At 46.9% G+C, this 14379-nt stretch overlaps 1 protein-coding gene across 2 annotated transcripts in view; it reads left to right on the forward strand.

Annotated features, from left to right (window-relative positions):
• The window catches only part of USP12 (ubiquitin specific peptidase 12), a 91432-nt gene extending 84055 nt beyond the window's left edge, over nt 1–7377 (forward strand). For both annotated transcript variants that reach the window (XM_029936920.1, XM_029936922.1), the window contains one exon: nt 7071–7377. In XM_029936920.1, the coding sequence (XP_029792780.1) occupies nt 7071–7205 (135 nt within the window). In that variant the 3' untranslated portion in view covers nt 7206–7377. The remainder of the gene's footprint in view (nt 1–7070) is intronic.
• Nucleotides 7378–14379: the final 7002 nt, after the last annotated feature.

Consider the following 14379-nt stretch of genomic DNA (forward strand, 5'->3'; position numbering starts at 1 on the left):
TATGTGCTGCTGAAAAGAGCACAGGATTTTTATAGATGTCAATTAGCAAGTTGAGGAAATTCCCTTCAGTTTCTGGTGGTTTTTTGGTTTTGTTTTTTTTTTTTTTTTTTGCTTGTTTTGTTTTTTGGGTTTCTTTTTAATGAGAAATGGATGTTGGATTTGGTAAAAAATAGTTTTTGCGAATTGGGATCATCATGTGGTTTTTTCCTTTATTCTACTGTTATAGTGAACTACACTCATTGATTTTCTCATGTTAAACCAGTTTTGCATCCCTGGGACATACCTCACTAGCCCATGATCTATTATTATCCATTTGATATATTGTCAGATTCTATGTGTTAATTCTTCGTTTAAAATTCTACATACTTATTTGCAGCTTTATTTTCTTATACTTTTTTGGTTTTAGTATCAGATACTTCTGAACTCAGAGAATGAGATAGGAAATGTTCTCTTCATCATTCTGGGAGAGTTTGTATAAGTGTGTTACTTTTTCTTTAACTATTTTATAGAAATTGCCAAATTTACCACCAGAATTGACCACTTTTGGGTGTGTCTTTTTCCTTGCGGGATTATTTGAAGTTATCAATTTAATTTCTTCACTTTTTAACAGGTCTTTTAGGATTTGTTCTTGAGTCCGTCTTGGTAATCTGTGTCTTCCTAAGAATGATTCCATTTTTGTCATATGTTGGTGTCATATTTTGGTTTATAATAAGAAAGCTATATTTGGTCTTTGTCCTGGCACAGAACTCTTAAAACTAGAGATTTTCTAAGTGATGAGAGTAAGAAAGGTGTGTTTTGTTATGTTGATAAAGTGACTGTGGAAACCCCCTAGACAACCCAAAGATGGGGCCTGGTTGCCAGAGAACCAACCTGTTACTCAAGGATTGGAAATTTCTGTCCCCTACCACCACCTCAGGCAAGGGGAAAAGGCCTGGAGATTGAGTTGAACCAATGGCCAATGATTTACTCAGTCATGCTTCTGTGTGAGAGGCCTCCATCAACCCTAAAAGGATGAACATACGGAGAGTGGCATGGGAGAGCTCAGAGAGAGCAGGGACACTCCACCCCTCCCCCCACATCCTCCTCCGTGTTCCAGCTGGCTGTTCCTGTGTTGTGTCATTTTATAATAAGTCGTCTAGTAAGTAACATGCTTCTCTGAGTTCTGTGAGCCACTCTAGCAATTTAATCAAACCTAAGGAGGGGGCTGGGAAGCTCTGATTTCTGGTCGGTCATTTTAGGGGCGCCTGGGCACCTCAGTCAGTTAAGCGTCCGACTTAGGCTCAGGTCATGATCTCACAGTTTGTGGAATCAAGCTCAGTGCTGGGTTCTGGGCTGGCTGCACAGAACCTACTTGGGATTCTTTCTCTGGTTTTCTCTGACTCTACCTTGCTCATGCTCTCTCTCTCTCTCTCTCAAACAACAACAACAACAACAGCAATTTGTAATCAGTCATTTTGAAGCACAGGTGACAACCTGGACTTGCAATTGGTGTCTGAATTTGGGGGGGCGAAGGAATCTGCAAGGACTAGATCCTTAACGTGTGTGATCCAGTGCTATCTCCAGGTAGATAATGTCAGAATGGAGCTGGTGATACAGAATTACTTGGTGGCATGGGAGAGAAAAACCACTCAAGAGCCAGCATAGTTATTCATAGTTTCCCCCTTCTCATCTTGTAATTTCTGTAGACTTTGCTCTTTTTTCTTGGTTTGTCTAACAGAAGTTTGTCAATTTTTTTTTAATGTTTATTTTACTTTTGAAAGAGAGAGGCATAGGGAGAGGGAAACACAGAATCTGAAGCAGGCTCCAGACTCTGAGCTGTCAGCACAGAGACCAATGCAGGGCTCAAACCCGTGGACTGTGAGATCATGACCTGAGCTGAAGTTGGACATTTAACTGACTGAGCCATCCAGGCCCCAAAAGGCTGTCAGTGTCAAAATATTGTTGACATTGTCAAAGAACCATCTTTGATTTCTTGATTTTCTCTATTGTGTTTGTTTTCTATTTCATTGAATCTTTCTCTGATATTTATTATTTCTGTCTAATTACTTTGGACATGATTTAGTTTTCTTTTACTAAGTTTCTTTAGGCAGAAACTTAGATTGTTTGTTTTAGATATATCATTTTTCTAATGTTATGTATTTAAAGCTATAATTTTTTCTTTAGGTACGGCTTCTTCCACATTTCATAAATGTTATGTTGTGTTTTCCCTTTCATTCTGGTCAAGATAGTTTTTAATTTCTCTTGTGATTTCTGCTTTGACCCAGGGATAACTTAGAAGTATATTGCTTAATTTCCAAATTGTTGGTCATTTCCCAATTTTCTTTCTGTTTCTGCCATCTGATTATGTGCTGGCTAGAAAACATGTTCTTTTATTTAAATCTTTTTATATTTATTGAGACTTAAGAGTCTAGCATATGGTTTATTCTGGAGGATCTAATGTATAGTTAAGTGTGTAATTTTGCCATTTATGGAAAGAATGCTGTTCATGTCATTATATCCGTATTGATTTTCTGTCTTATTCTATCAATTTCTGAGAAAGGAATAATGAATTCTCTGGCTCTAATTGTTGCATTGTCTATAGTTCCTTTCAGTCCTGTCAGTTTTTGCTTTATGTATTTTGGGGCTCTGTTATCAGGTGCTATTTCACCATTATATCTCCCTGATGGATTTTTCATCATATTTGCAAAAATTTTAGCCATCACTTTTTCTTTCTCTTCCTCTCCTGTTTTTCTTAGACTCCCACCGCTAGTATATTGGTATACTTGATATATCATTGTTTCTGTCCTCTGTTCATTTATCTTGAGTCCCTTGTTTCTTTTGTTCTTTGGATTGGGTAATTTTTCTTTCAGATTGGATCATTCCTACTGATCTTCAATGCCACTGATTCTTCTGCCATCTCTAATCTTCCACTGAGCCTATCTCGTGAATATTACATTCCAGTTATTGCATTTTTTAACTCTAAAATGTCCATTTGAATCTTTTTAATAGTTTCTACTTCTCCATTGAGATTTTGTCAAGTCATTGTATTGGTCTGTTTGGGCTACCGTAACAGAATACCACAGACTGAATGGCTTGCTTAAACAACAGAAATTCATTTCCTCAGATTGAAGTCTAGATGTCCCAGATCAAGGTCCCACAAGATTGCTTTCTGGTGAGGACTTTCTTCCTGATGTGCAAACAGCTGCTTTCTTGCCGTGTGCTCACAATGGTGGAGAGAAAGGACGAGGGTCTCTTTCTCTTCTCATAAGGACACCAGTCCGCCCCTATGACCTCATTTAACCTTTATCACCTCCTCACCATCACTGTCTCTAAGTGCAGTCTCATTGGGGGTTGGGGCTTCACTGTATGAATTTTGGGGGGGACACAAACATTCACTCCATAACAGTCATTGACAATATTTTCTGTTAATTACTCAACATAGTTTTCTTTACTTCCTTGAACACATTCTAACCGCTTTGAAGTTTTTGTTTACTAAATTCAACATCTGATTCCACTCAGAGTCAGTTTCTATTGACTATATTTTTCCCCTTGAGTACAGCCTGTAATTTCCTGTTTTGTTTTGTTTTTTGCGTGTAATGTTTTTTCTTATTAAAAGCCAAAATTTTTAGATAACATAAGGACTGTTGATGTTGTTTTAGTAACTGCTCCCTGTTCATGTGCTCCTGGCGATAAACCTCTTGGCTTACAGTCGTGCTGTGTGCCTCGCTCCTACGATCGGTTCTCGAGAGCACCCGTTTAATGCTCATGTGTCAGAGAGATCTTCACTGTACTCTCCCCTGGCCTTCTAACAACTATCCGCCTTGTTACAGTTACCCAGTATTTGAAGTGTGGGGGCACAGGGGCGGGGGGAGAGGGAAAGTTCAGGAGCTAATCAGTTTTCCTTGGTTGTTATCTGTTCACAACCCATCCCGCTGGCCACTATTATCACCACACGTTTACTATGGTATTTCTCCATCACAGGGACTCTAAGGCAGCAAGCACTCAGGTCTTATAGAGGAGAAGGAAGCACAAATTAGCTTCTTCGCCAGCAGAGACACCATGCCCTCCTCTCCCCAGTCACTCCATACCAGGCGGACAACCCCTCTTTCTTCCCTCAGAGTTTATCACTGTCTTTACTTTAGTTCTTCAACTTTATACATTTTCCTTATAGGTCTTGGCCTCTCCAGGGTTACGCTTGGGGAGGGGGCGAGCAGCCTGCACTGGTTCACCATCTTGGCAGGACCCCTACATCTTGGTTTATGCCCATCTGCTCTTGTGGACTGCTGGCTTCACGGAGGTTAGCCTTGTCACTGCGGGCCTAGGACTGTGCCTGTTATATAGGAAATAGTCAATAAAAATGTCCTGAATGAATTACCTACTTCCTTCTTGAAAGTCTCTGTTGTTTACTGATGTTTTTACTCCTTCTCAGGGTCCTTGCCAGGCACATTCTTCTCTAAATGGCCTGAAATATTATATTGAGGTCTCGTTACTCTCTTCCTGGGAATCTCAACCATATAAGTAACATAAACTACATGATGATGACTCTTGATTCTGGAATTTGTGCAGCCTAAATTTCTTTCTTGAATCTAAAGCTGTAATCTAACAATGACAGGCCTGGCTAGGTGTCCCACTGATGATCCAAAGTCAGTGTGATCAACACTGAAATGACGGATATTTCCCTGCACCTGGTATTCATCCTGATGTTCGTATCTGGAGGGATCTCCATGGACTCTTCCCCCTCTGTCACTACTTCCGTGTCATGTCATTTGTGAGCTCATAAAATCCTATAGTCTCAGTCTCCCTTATGCATTTTATACTTATCTTCTTCCCAATCCCATGATCATTCCTTTGGCTCACACCTTGATCACTTTTCACCTAAATTACTGCATGGACAGTGGATATCTTGCCTCTAGTCTGTCCTCCACATGGGTCCCAGAGGGAACTGTTACAGATGCAAGTCATATTATGCCATCAATTAATTATGCCATTATGTGATTAAATCCTGTGTCACTTGGCTCCCTTTCAGATAAGTTTCAAATAACTTTGACTTCTTCAGTAGGTATCTCGGGTATCTCTATGATCTATATTGTTTTTTGGTTTTTTATTTTTTTTAATGCTTATTTATTTTTGAGAGAGAGAGAGAGAAAGAGTGTGAGCCAGAGGGAGCATGAGTTGGGGAGGGTCAGAGAGAAAGGGAGACACAGAATCTGAAGCAGGCTCCAGGCTCTTAGCTGTCAGCACAGAGCCCGATATGGGGCTCGAACCCACGACCTGTGAGATCATGACGTGAACCACAGTTGGATGCTTGGATGCTTGGATGCTTAACCAACTGAGCCATTCAGGCACCCCCTCTATGATCGATATTGCATTAGGGTAGGGAGCATTACCATCTCATTGTATTCACAGTGTCCAGTAAAGCACCAAGCACATAATTGGTGCTCAGTAAGTACTGGCCCTGCATAGCACTCCAAATGGGTGTCTTAGCATAGCCCCCACTCCACTTTTAACTACCCTAAAAATTACTACATATTCACATATAACTGCATACATCATCTTGAGACAGCTGAGATTAGGTAGGTCTGGCGCACAGAAGAAGTGCTCTCTCTCCCCACCCACCCCAACTATCTATGGCTACTGATTTAAATGAGGGCAGAGAAGCTACTTGTGGAAAATGCTCAAAATACATCTGAAACTGGGCTCCACACAATTCGGGAGTGTTTAGTCAGGAGGCTGAGACCAGGGCATGGAGCAGGTGCTGGCAGATGGGAGTCACAATGTGAAGAAGGGCTTGGAGGCATTTGAGAAAATTCATCAATGGGTCCAGATTGGGGGGGGGGTGTAACAAGACAGATGGGGGGTAACGCCTTTAGGAACAGCCCGAGGCTGGCACATGGACCCAGCCCAGATGGAGAGGAAAAGACTTCGAGTGCTGACCTATGGAACAGTTCCCTGGGCCTCAGTGCTTCCTGGCCAAGCAAACCTGATTCTTGCTTCTCAGTGTCGTCCAAGACATTGGGGTCACATGAAGTTTGAGGTCCATCAACTGAGATCTAGAGCATGAACCAGTGGAGGCTACACGGCAAGGCTGGGCTCAAGGGTACAGGTGGTGAGCGGAACTCTGGACAACATATGAGGAAACAAAAGCCACCTCTTGGGGACTTCCAGAAAAGAATGGGAGCACAGAAGGGGCCTAGTGGTAGAGGGGGGAGCTGAGGACCATGGTTATTTGGGTTTTAGTTCTGTGGCATTGTCACCTCCCTGAAGTCACTCTTTCTCTTCTTTTGTTGCTAAAGAACCTGGTTTTGCTCAGTCCAACGCTGGTGGTAGTGTACACACAGAAGTTGGGTTCAACTCCTTGGGGATTAGTCATGCTTGTTTGAGGCATCATGGTGTGCCATTTTCCTTTGGCAGCAACCAGTTCATGAGTGGGCACATGACCCCATTCTGGACAATGACACAAAGATGGGGACCATCAGGGGGTGTGATGGTTAATTTTATGGGTCAACTTTCCTGGGCCATGGCGTGCCCAGATATTTGGTCCAACATTATTCTATAATGGTGTTTTGGAATGAGATTAACATTTAAATCAGTAGACTAACTCAAGCAGATTGCTCTCCCTGATGCCGGCGAGCCTCATTCCATCAACTGAAGGCCAGATGCCACCAAAAGGATGACTGACAACCTTCAAAGTGGAACACTGGCTCTTTCCTGCTTTCCAACTTGAACCGAAACACTGGCTCTTCTTGGGTTAAGAGCCTGCTGGCCTTCGAACCAAAACGTACACCAGTGGCTCTCCTGGTTCTCAGGCCATTGGACTTGAGCTGGAATGCTGCCATTGCCTCTCTTGAGTTTCCAGCTTCTGACTCAACCTGCAGATGTTGGCACTTGTCAGGCTCTGTGATTGTCTGAGCCAATTCCTTATAATCTCTCTCTCTCTCTTTCTTTCTCTCTCTCTCCCTAGATAGGTAGATCAGTGAATATGCATCTCTCTCTTTCTCTCTGCATATAATACATATATATTCTGGGAGAATATGTAATATAATAAATATAACATAGTTAATATAATTAATAGAATATGATTGCTATTCCAGAAGAGATTTTTCTCCCTGGTGAAAAGAAAGTCCTGTGAGGAGAAACACCCCTTGCCGTTGACTTTGATTCTGTTATGGGAAGATGGATGGCTAGAGCTGGGAGAGCCATCGTTTGATCACAAGAATGGAAGATGAGGAGAGAGGGGCTGAGGACAGCACGAAAGAAAGATGGAAGAGCCTGAAAACCCATCGTGGGACCACCTGATGCAGATATCTTGCTCTGTGTGATAAGATTTCCGCTTGATGTTTAATTCTTGCTACCTAGAGGTGTGGTCCACAGCTCACATTGATTATATTATCAATTACATCCTGCATTTCTTTTCTTTTTTTCTATTTGAGAGAGAGAGAGAGAGAGAGGGAGAGAGAGAGAGAGAGAGAGAGAGTGTGTGTGTGTGTGTGTGTGTGTGTGTGTGTCTGTGTGTTTGTGTGTGTGTGTGAGCAGGGAAGGGGGCAGAAGGAGAGAGAGAGAGATTCTCAAGCAGGCTCACATTCAGCACAGGGCTTGATTCCACACGCTGGGATCACCACCCGAGCGGAAATCAAGAGTCAGATACTCAACTGACTAAGCCACCCAGGCACCTCTAAATGTTGAGCTTTATTTTGACTTTTTAATTTTATTATTTATTTTAGTAGGCTGCATGCCCAGTGCGGAGGCCAATGCTGGGCTTGAACTCACGACCCTGAGATCAAGACCTAGGCTGAGATCCAGAGTCTGGCACTAAACTGACCGAGCCACCCAGGTGCCCCCCACCTCCTGCGTTTCTAATGAGCGAGGCTCCATCCCAGATCATCTCTATCAGTGCCTTCATTTTTTGAAAAAAATTGTTTTATTTTTTAGTTTTTGATCAGTGTATTCATGTTAAGAAGATCCCTGGTGATTTGTATGCATGCCGACGTCTGAAAAGCCCTGGCCCGAGCGACTTTCAGCTGGGCTTATTTTTCTCCCATCTGAACTCAGATAGAATGCTGTGACCTCACTGGGGTCTACTAGTAGACTGAGGTTTGCGGCTGTTAGGCTGCCGCGGTTCTCCAGCCACGCACTGCCCCCTTCTCTCTTGCCTCTTCCTTTGGACAGTCTGGTCTGCCTTTCCTCTTCCCACTTCTTTCCATATTTCCTCCAAGACTCAGCAAAGGCATCCCCTCCACCAGGAAGCCCACCTGATTCCCTCCAGGTTGAATCAGGAGCACTTCCTCTAGCAGTTACAGTGTCATCTTCTCTTTGTGTCTCTGCTCCTCTGACTCTTCAGCTAGAATCTGAGTGCTTTCAGGAAAAAAAAAAATTTTTTAAACTCCTTGTGCCCTCACACCTACCCGCTGTCTGGCAGATCCTTCTGGAAGATGGAACAGAGAGCGCGGGGCTGACCTGCCGTGGGCTGCCACATCCTGCTCCACGTGGATTCCCGCATCCAAGGCACAGACGGGCCGTGTGGCCCAGGCAGGATTAGGGACTTGGAGGGGGGCCGCTGGCCCAGCAGCTGTCTCCCCTTCACGTCCCGCCCCTTAGCCTGCAGGGAGCACGCCCATCAGAAGCAGCTGCTCTCTTTCCCAGAGACAAATGTCACGAGACAACCAGCTGGCCACTGGGCCCGAGGACCCCACGCCGGCTTCCCAGAGCTGAGCATGCTTCGCCCACCCGCACCCTAGACGGGCGCCTGTGAATGCCACCAGGCTGTCACACTGGAAGCCGAGGGGGGCGGAAAGAAAACCTACTGAGGACAGGGCCGTGGCAGCTCCCTGCTAGTTACACTGTGACAGCCTGCGTGCATTTGGTGGCACTTCCTCACTAAGAAATGATGAAAACGTGCCATCTCTCTCTTGCTAAGTGCAGTGTCGTCCATTCTTTGTAGTAAACGCAGCCTGGCTCACCGCTGGGTTAAGCCTGGGACCCCGGCGATGAGCGGGCTTCCAGGGCCGCGAGCAGACCCAGAGTCAGGGCTGGAGGCAAGGGACCAGGCTGGCGGGGCAGAGGTGGGGAGGCAGCGTGGCTGATTGCACCGTGCCTCAGGGCCTCAGGGTCCCCAGCTGTCTGTGGCGTGCACGCATGGCAGGGTGCTTGGGAAATCGGCCCCTGAGCTCCGCTGCACCCCTCCAGCTGGCGTGCAAACGCGCTGCTGGCTTGGCCTGACTCCAAGCAGAGGAAAGTACAGTGGACTCCGGATGAGGAAGCATGAGTGTCTGACCGCAGAGGGGCCCACGAGGCACCTTGCTTTGGCAGGCAGGGGACAAGCCATGAATAATTCACTGACCTTCTGAACGTGAGCTGAGCAAGCCCTTGTGACCAGGGGCTAGGGTCCTGGTGGCCGGTTGCGGGGATTCATACCTGGACGACCTGTTCCTGCTGTCAGAGAGCCACCCACCCAGTGGGGGAAACAGATGGGTAGACACATCCAATCTCGTGGGATAAGGGGGGAAATATAGGTGACCACCGGGCTTGAGGGGAATCAAGAACCCAGACCAAGGTGTCAGAGAGTGTCCTGAGGAAGGAGCAGTGAGTGAGCTGTTGCTCAGAAAGACCAGGCTGGAGAGGAGGAAACTGATGTCCACATGGAGCCAATTACACGCCCAGCAGAGTGCAGCCCACATCACCCACATCTTGTCCCAGGAGCCTCCACAGATGGGAACCAAGGCTCTGGGAAGCTTCCTGGTTGACCTGAGGCCACATGGAAACCTCTGGGGCCTTATGCCGTGACCCGCTGCCCATCAGTTATGCCAGCGATGCAGGCAAGGGCATTCCAGGCCGTACTGACCACACCTCTGGTTTCTGCACCTGCTGTTTTGACATCGAAAGCCCTGCTGACCGGAGAGGGACCTCCCCTCCCAGTGTGAGCTAATTCTTAGTGACAGCAAGAGATGGGCCCACGAGCTCGCTTTTCCTGTGCAAACCAGAGGCAGAGCCCACACCTCACCACCTCTTTTGACAGCTCTCATTCTCAAGGCCCCTTGACACCTGCTCTAATCCCCCAGGGCCAGGGACCAGCCCGGTAGAGGCAGCCTTATGCCTCAGAGCCTCCTGAAATGACTCCAACCAGCCAATCTGAAGCCTGCTTGCCCTGCCTCAATGGTTCCTTCCCACAGAAACCACAGTTAAGTCTCTTGCCCGCATTTTGCATTTGCTTTTTCCATCCTGAATGACTCAGGTAGCATGGCGTGCCCCCTGCTCTTGGAAACAGGGATTCACAGAATATCTTTTCAGCGGCAGCCATCCCCTGATGTGTTGGCCTCACCATGCCTGAATAATAATAAAACCTATACTTGACACACAGGCCAAAAGAAGCTGGTGCAATGAGACCAACAAGAGTAGGTCACGTACATTCCGCGAGCTGTTTGAAGGGCTGTTGCTGGAGGACATGGGGGCCCAAGAGGTTGGGCGGAGGCCAGTGGCTATGCTGAGAACCAGCCTTACACCCAGAGGTGCTGAGGGTGCTGTTGAGGTTGGGAGATAGATAGTGCTATATCACAGTCCCTTTCTCAGTAGCCCAGAGAATGGTCAGGAGAGAGAGAGAGAAGAGAGGGAGAGATATGGGGACCCTGTGTGGTAATCCCAGTGTAATAGGAAGGGAGAATTACCTGGGGCCATATTGGTAGGAATGGAGTGGAGGGGACACACTTGAGAGCCACGGAGGAGACACAGTCATCAAAGCTCCGTGACTGGTTTAGTGAGGAGGTGGGCAGAAAAAGAGGACGTGAGTTTGGGCAGATGAATTCATCAGTGGCGGCTCCTTAGCAGGGTCGGAACTACTGAGTTGACCACCTGGAACAGCCATCTGATGGGAGCTCTTGACCACCGGGCTTCTGGATTCAGAGCGCAAGGGAGCAGATGAAAGCCGGAGATGAGAGCTACATCCATGGCTTGCCCTTTTCAAGAACAACGTCAAACTCCTCTGTCTTACGTGATTGGTTATTGTTGAACATGTCTCACAAAAATCTAATGGAACACATAAGTGAAGGAGTTTTATGAAACTCCCAATAATGATGCCCAGAACTGCTAATAACCATGTGGCAAAGAACAAGTGTTCTGGAAACCCTGTGCTCTATGCGGAGGTCTCAGCAATGCTCTTTGCCCACATCACTTAAAAACTTAGCACCATCATGTCCAAGGACCTGGGAAAGCTTCTACTTAGGAGCAGAACAACTGCAATGAGGCAGAGAATTCCGATGTGTAATCCGAGGTCGATTGGGCAGGCTTCCAATATTCTGGAATCACAAACACTCAAAGGTCAGACTGGCCAAAAATGACTGACGAAGAAGAGAAAACATCCGTGTGCTGGTTGGGGGGAAAGAGCGGGGGGGGGGGGGGGGGGACCCTCACGGCTGGGTTCCTGTTCCAAGCCAGCTCCCACGAGGCTGTAGGAATCTTCCAGCCCTGGCATGGGGACCAGGTGCGATGCAGGGCCCTGGGAACCGACCTCTAAGCCCTGATACTTTGGAGGCAGCTTCACAACAGACTGGCAGATGAAAAAGTGTGTGTGTGTATGCTGAGGGGGCAAAAAGGTACCAATGGGATTTTATCATAACAGCAAAACGTGCAGAATTTGAAGAGCTGCTCAAACATCCGGTACTTGAGAGATCCCGGAGCAGATGATGCGATCCTGATTCCCAAGGAGCTGCTAGGCTGGTGGAGGTGTCTGGCCCCATGGGAAGGACCTGCAGACATTTCTGGGCTGAAATAAACACGAGCGTGGGGGATCCACTCTGCAGCTGTAAACGCCCAAGCAATTTGAACTGGGGGGCAGATCCCTGCAGATGGTCCAGATGGCGCTATGGGAAGCCATGAACTTCAAAGCAGAGCACGGCATCTTCTTTATGACTTTCATGTCCTTCTCGGAGGGGCATGGGGTCCTGTCCCACACCCCTGGTTAGGTGGCCTCCAATGTGGTCAGGCCCCTGAAACCTGGAGAGTGATGACTGTCACTGGGAGGCCACGCACCTGTAGAGGACAGGCAGGGACTGCACAGAACCATGCAGTACATTGCAGGCACCTGTCCTTGGCCAGCCGAGATGGATTTCCCTCGGTGTTTTCTGAGACGGGAGGGAAGGCACACAAACTCTTCTTAGTCGCCTAAGGAATCACTGAGTTCATTTAGTACATCAAAAACAGAAAAGGCAAACATTACCATAAACAGAATGAAAAGGCAAACATGCTTGGATCAGCACTGGCCACACACGAAGGGTTAACATCCTTACCCCATAAAGCTCATGCAAATGGTAGGAAAAAGAACACACAGGGCATGGGGGGGGAGGGGAACACCTTTTCCCTGCTGGGGAAGCCTACACCCAAAGCAGAGGCAGAGAAATGGCACACTTCCAGCTTCCCTTGCCTGTGTGACATGGGTGTGTGTCCAGCTCTGACCAATTAGACATGAAGTGGGTTGTGAGGCTTTGGGGCAAAAAAACAGGAGAGAGTCATGCCAGGGGAAATCCTCTCCTCTTTCCTTCCTGCCTCTGAAGAGGGCTGTGTTGAGGGTCTGCCTGGTGCTTGGAGGGCATAGCAGACCATGCCTGCGAGGGTATCCCAAGGAAAATGACAGAAACTTTGACCACAGCCCCCATGTCACCTTAAGCACAACCAGGATTCCAACAGCCTCCCTCCGGACTGCTTGTGATGTGAGATTTTTAAATAACCTTATGTTGTTTAAGCCACTTTTAGGTTATTCTGTTAGTTGGGATGAAGTCATCCTAACTAATAAAAGATGACCTCGGTAATTTTCAGAGGAAATTACAGTCAGCTAATAAGATAGAAATCACGTTTTGCCTTGCTAACAGTGAAAGGAAACGCAAACCAGAATGACGCTGTTATTTTTATTTGATTATCAAATCTGCAAACATAATGACGTGTGGTGAGACAGCTTTCTCGTATATACCTGATGAGAGAGCTCACCGGCAAGCTGTGCCTGTGAAGGAGTTTACTGATACATATGCGCATGTGAAAGACAGAGTGGAGCAATCCCTCTGTGATTGACTTCTCTACTGCTGAAAATAGTCAGAGATGCCAACAGATGAATTTACTGTCTGCCTGACATCTCTACATTGAATGTTTTACAGGCTATTTTGGTTTTCTGTTGCTGCCGTGACAAATAACCGCAGGCGTAGTGGCTTAAAACAACACAGATTTATTATCTTAGAGTTCTGGAGGTCGGGAGTCTGAAATCAAGGCGTTGGCAGCGCTGATTCCTTCTGGTGGCTTCAGGGAAGGATCCATTTCCTTGCCTTTCCAGCTTCTAGAGGCTGCCTGTGTTCCTTGGCTCCTGCCACTTCCTCTCTTCACCCCGACCTCTGCTTCTGTGGTCACAGTTCCTTGTTTATCTCTGAGTTCCTTGCCCTGGTCTTGTAAGAATCTTTGGGTTACACTGGGCCCACCCAGATGATATATCCCCATCTCTACGTTGTTAACTTAATCCCATCTGCAGAGTATCTTTGCCCTGTGAGGTCACACAGTTAGAGGGGATTAGGATGTGGGGACACCATTAGGAGGAGCGTTGTTCTGTCTACCACATGGGCATTTCAAACTTAAAATAACAAGAACCTGTATGCTGCGTTCCTCTTCTCTCAAAACACTGTCCCCGTTCGCCTTCAGATCTCTGGGGCGTCATCCTCTATGCAGTGGTCCAGCCAGCAACCTGAGTGTCAACCCTGGCTCTGCCCTCTCTCATCTCCCGCATCCTGTTGCCCTCTGTGACAGTCACCTGTGTACCAGGCACCATTCTAGGCACAGAGGACACAGAGATGAGGGGACATATGGGGTCTCTGCTCACAGGGCAAACACAGAAGAAAATATCACTTAGCCTTCAACGCTTAAAAAAAAACAAATGAACAGGCAGTGTGATGTGTAGACTAGCCGAGATGTGTAGACTGGCTGGAGAATCGGCGGTCAGAGGAGGCCTTTCTGAGGGTGTAGGATTTAATCTGGGCTTTGATAAGAAGGAATCAGTCATACAAAAGCCTCAATGCAGTGCAGCCCAGTGGGGGAAATAGCTTGTGCAAAGGCCCTACAGTTGGACAAGCTTACGTTGCTCAAGGAACTGGAAGAGAAGAGAGATCAAGGGCAAGAGAGAGATGTGGCCAGAGGAGAAGGTAGGGCCGAGTGGACCAGAGCAAGTCCTGTGGCTCTTAACATCAGGAGGCTTAAACCTCTTGCGTCCATCCCACCTCTGCCCTTGTGACATGACCAACCATCGCCTCTCACCTGACTACTGACCTTGCCTTCCTCTTGGTCTTCCCCTCCCCCTTTGCCTCTGTTGACCCATTTTCTGCATAATAGGCAAAGGATCTTTTAAAGAGGATGCAGTACTTTGGCGTATTCAACTTCCTG

Source organism: Suricata suricatta, chromosome 4, assembly GCF_006229205.1.
Source record: "Suricata suricatta isolate VVHF042 chromosome 4, meerkat_22Aug2017_6uvM2_HiC, whole genome shotgun sequence".
NCBI lineage: Eukaryota > Metazoa > Chordata > Mammalia > Carnivora > Herpestidae > Suricata > Suricata suricatta.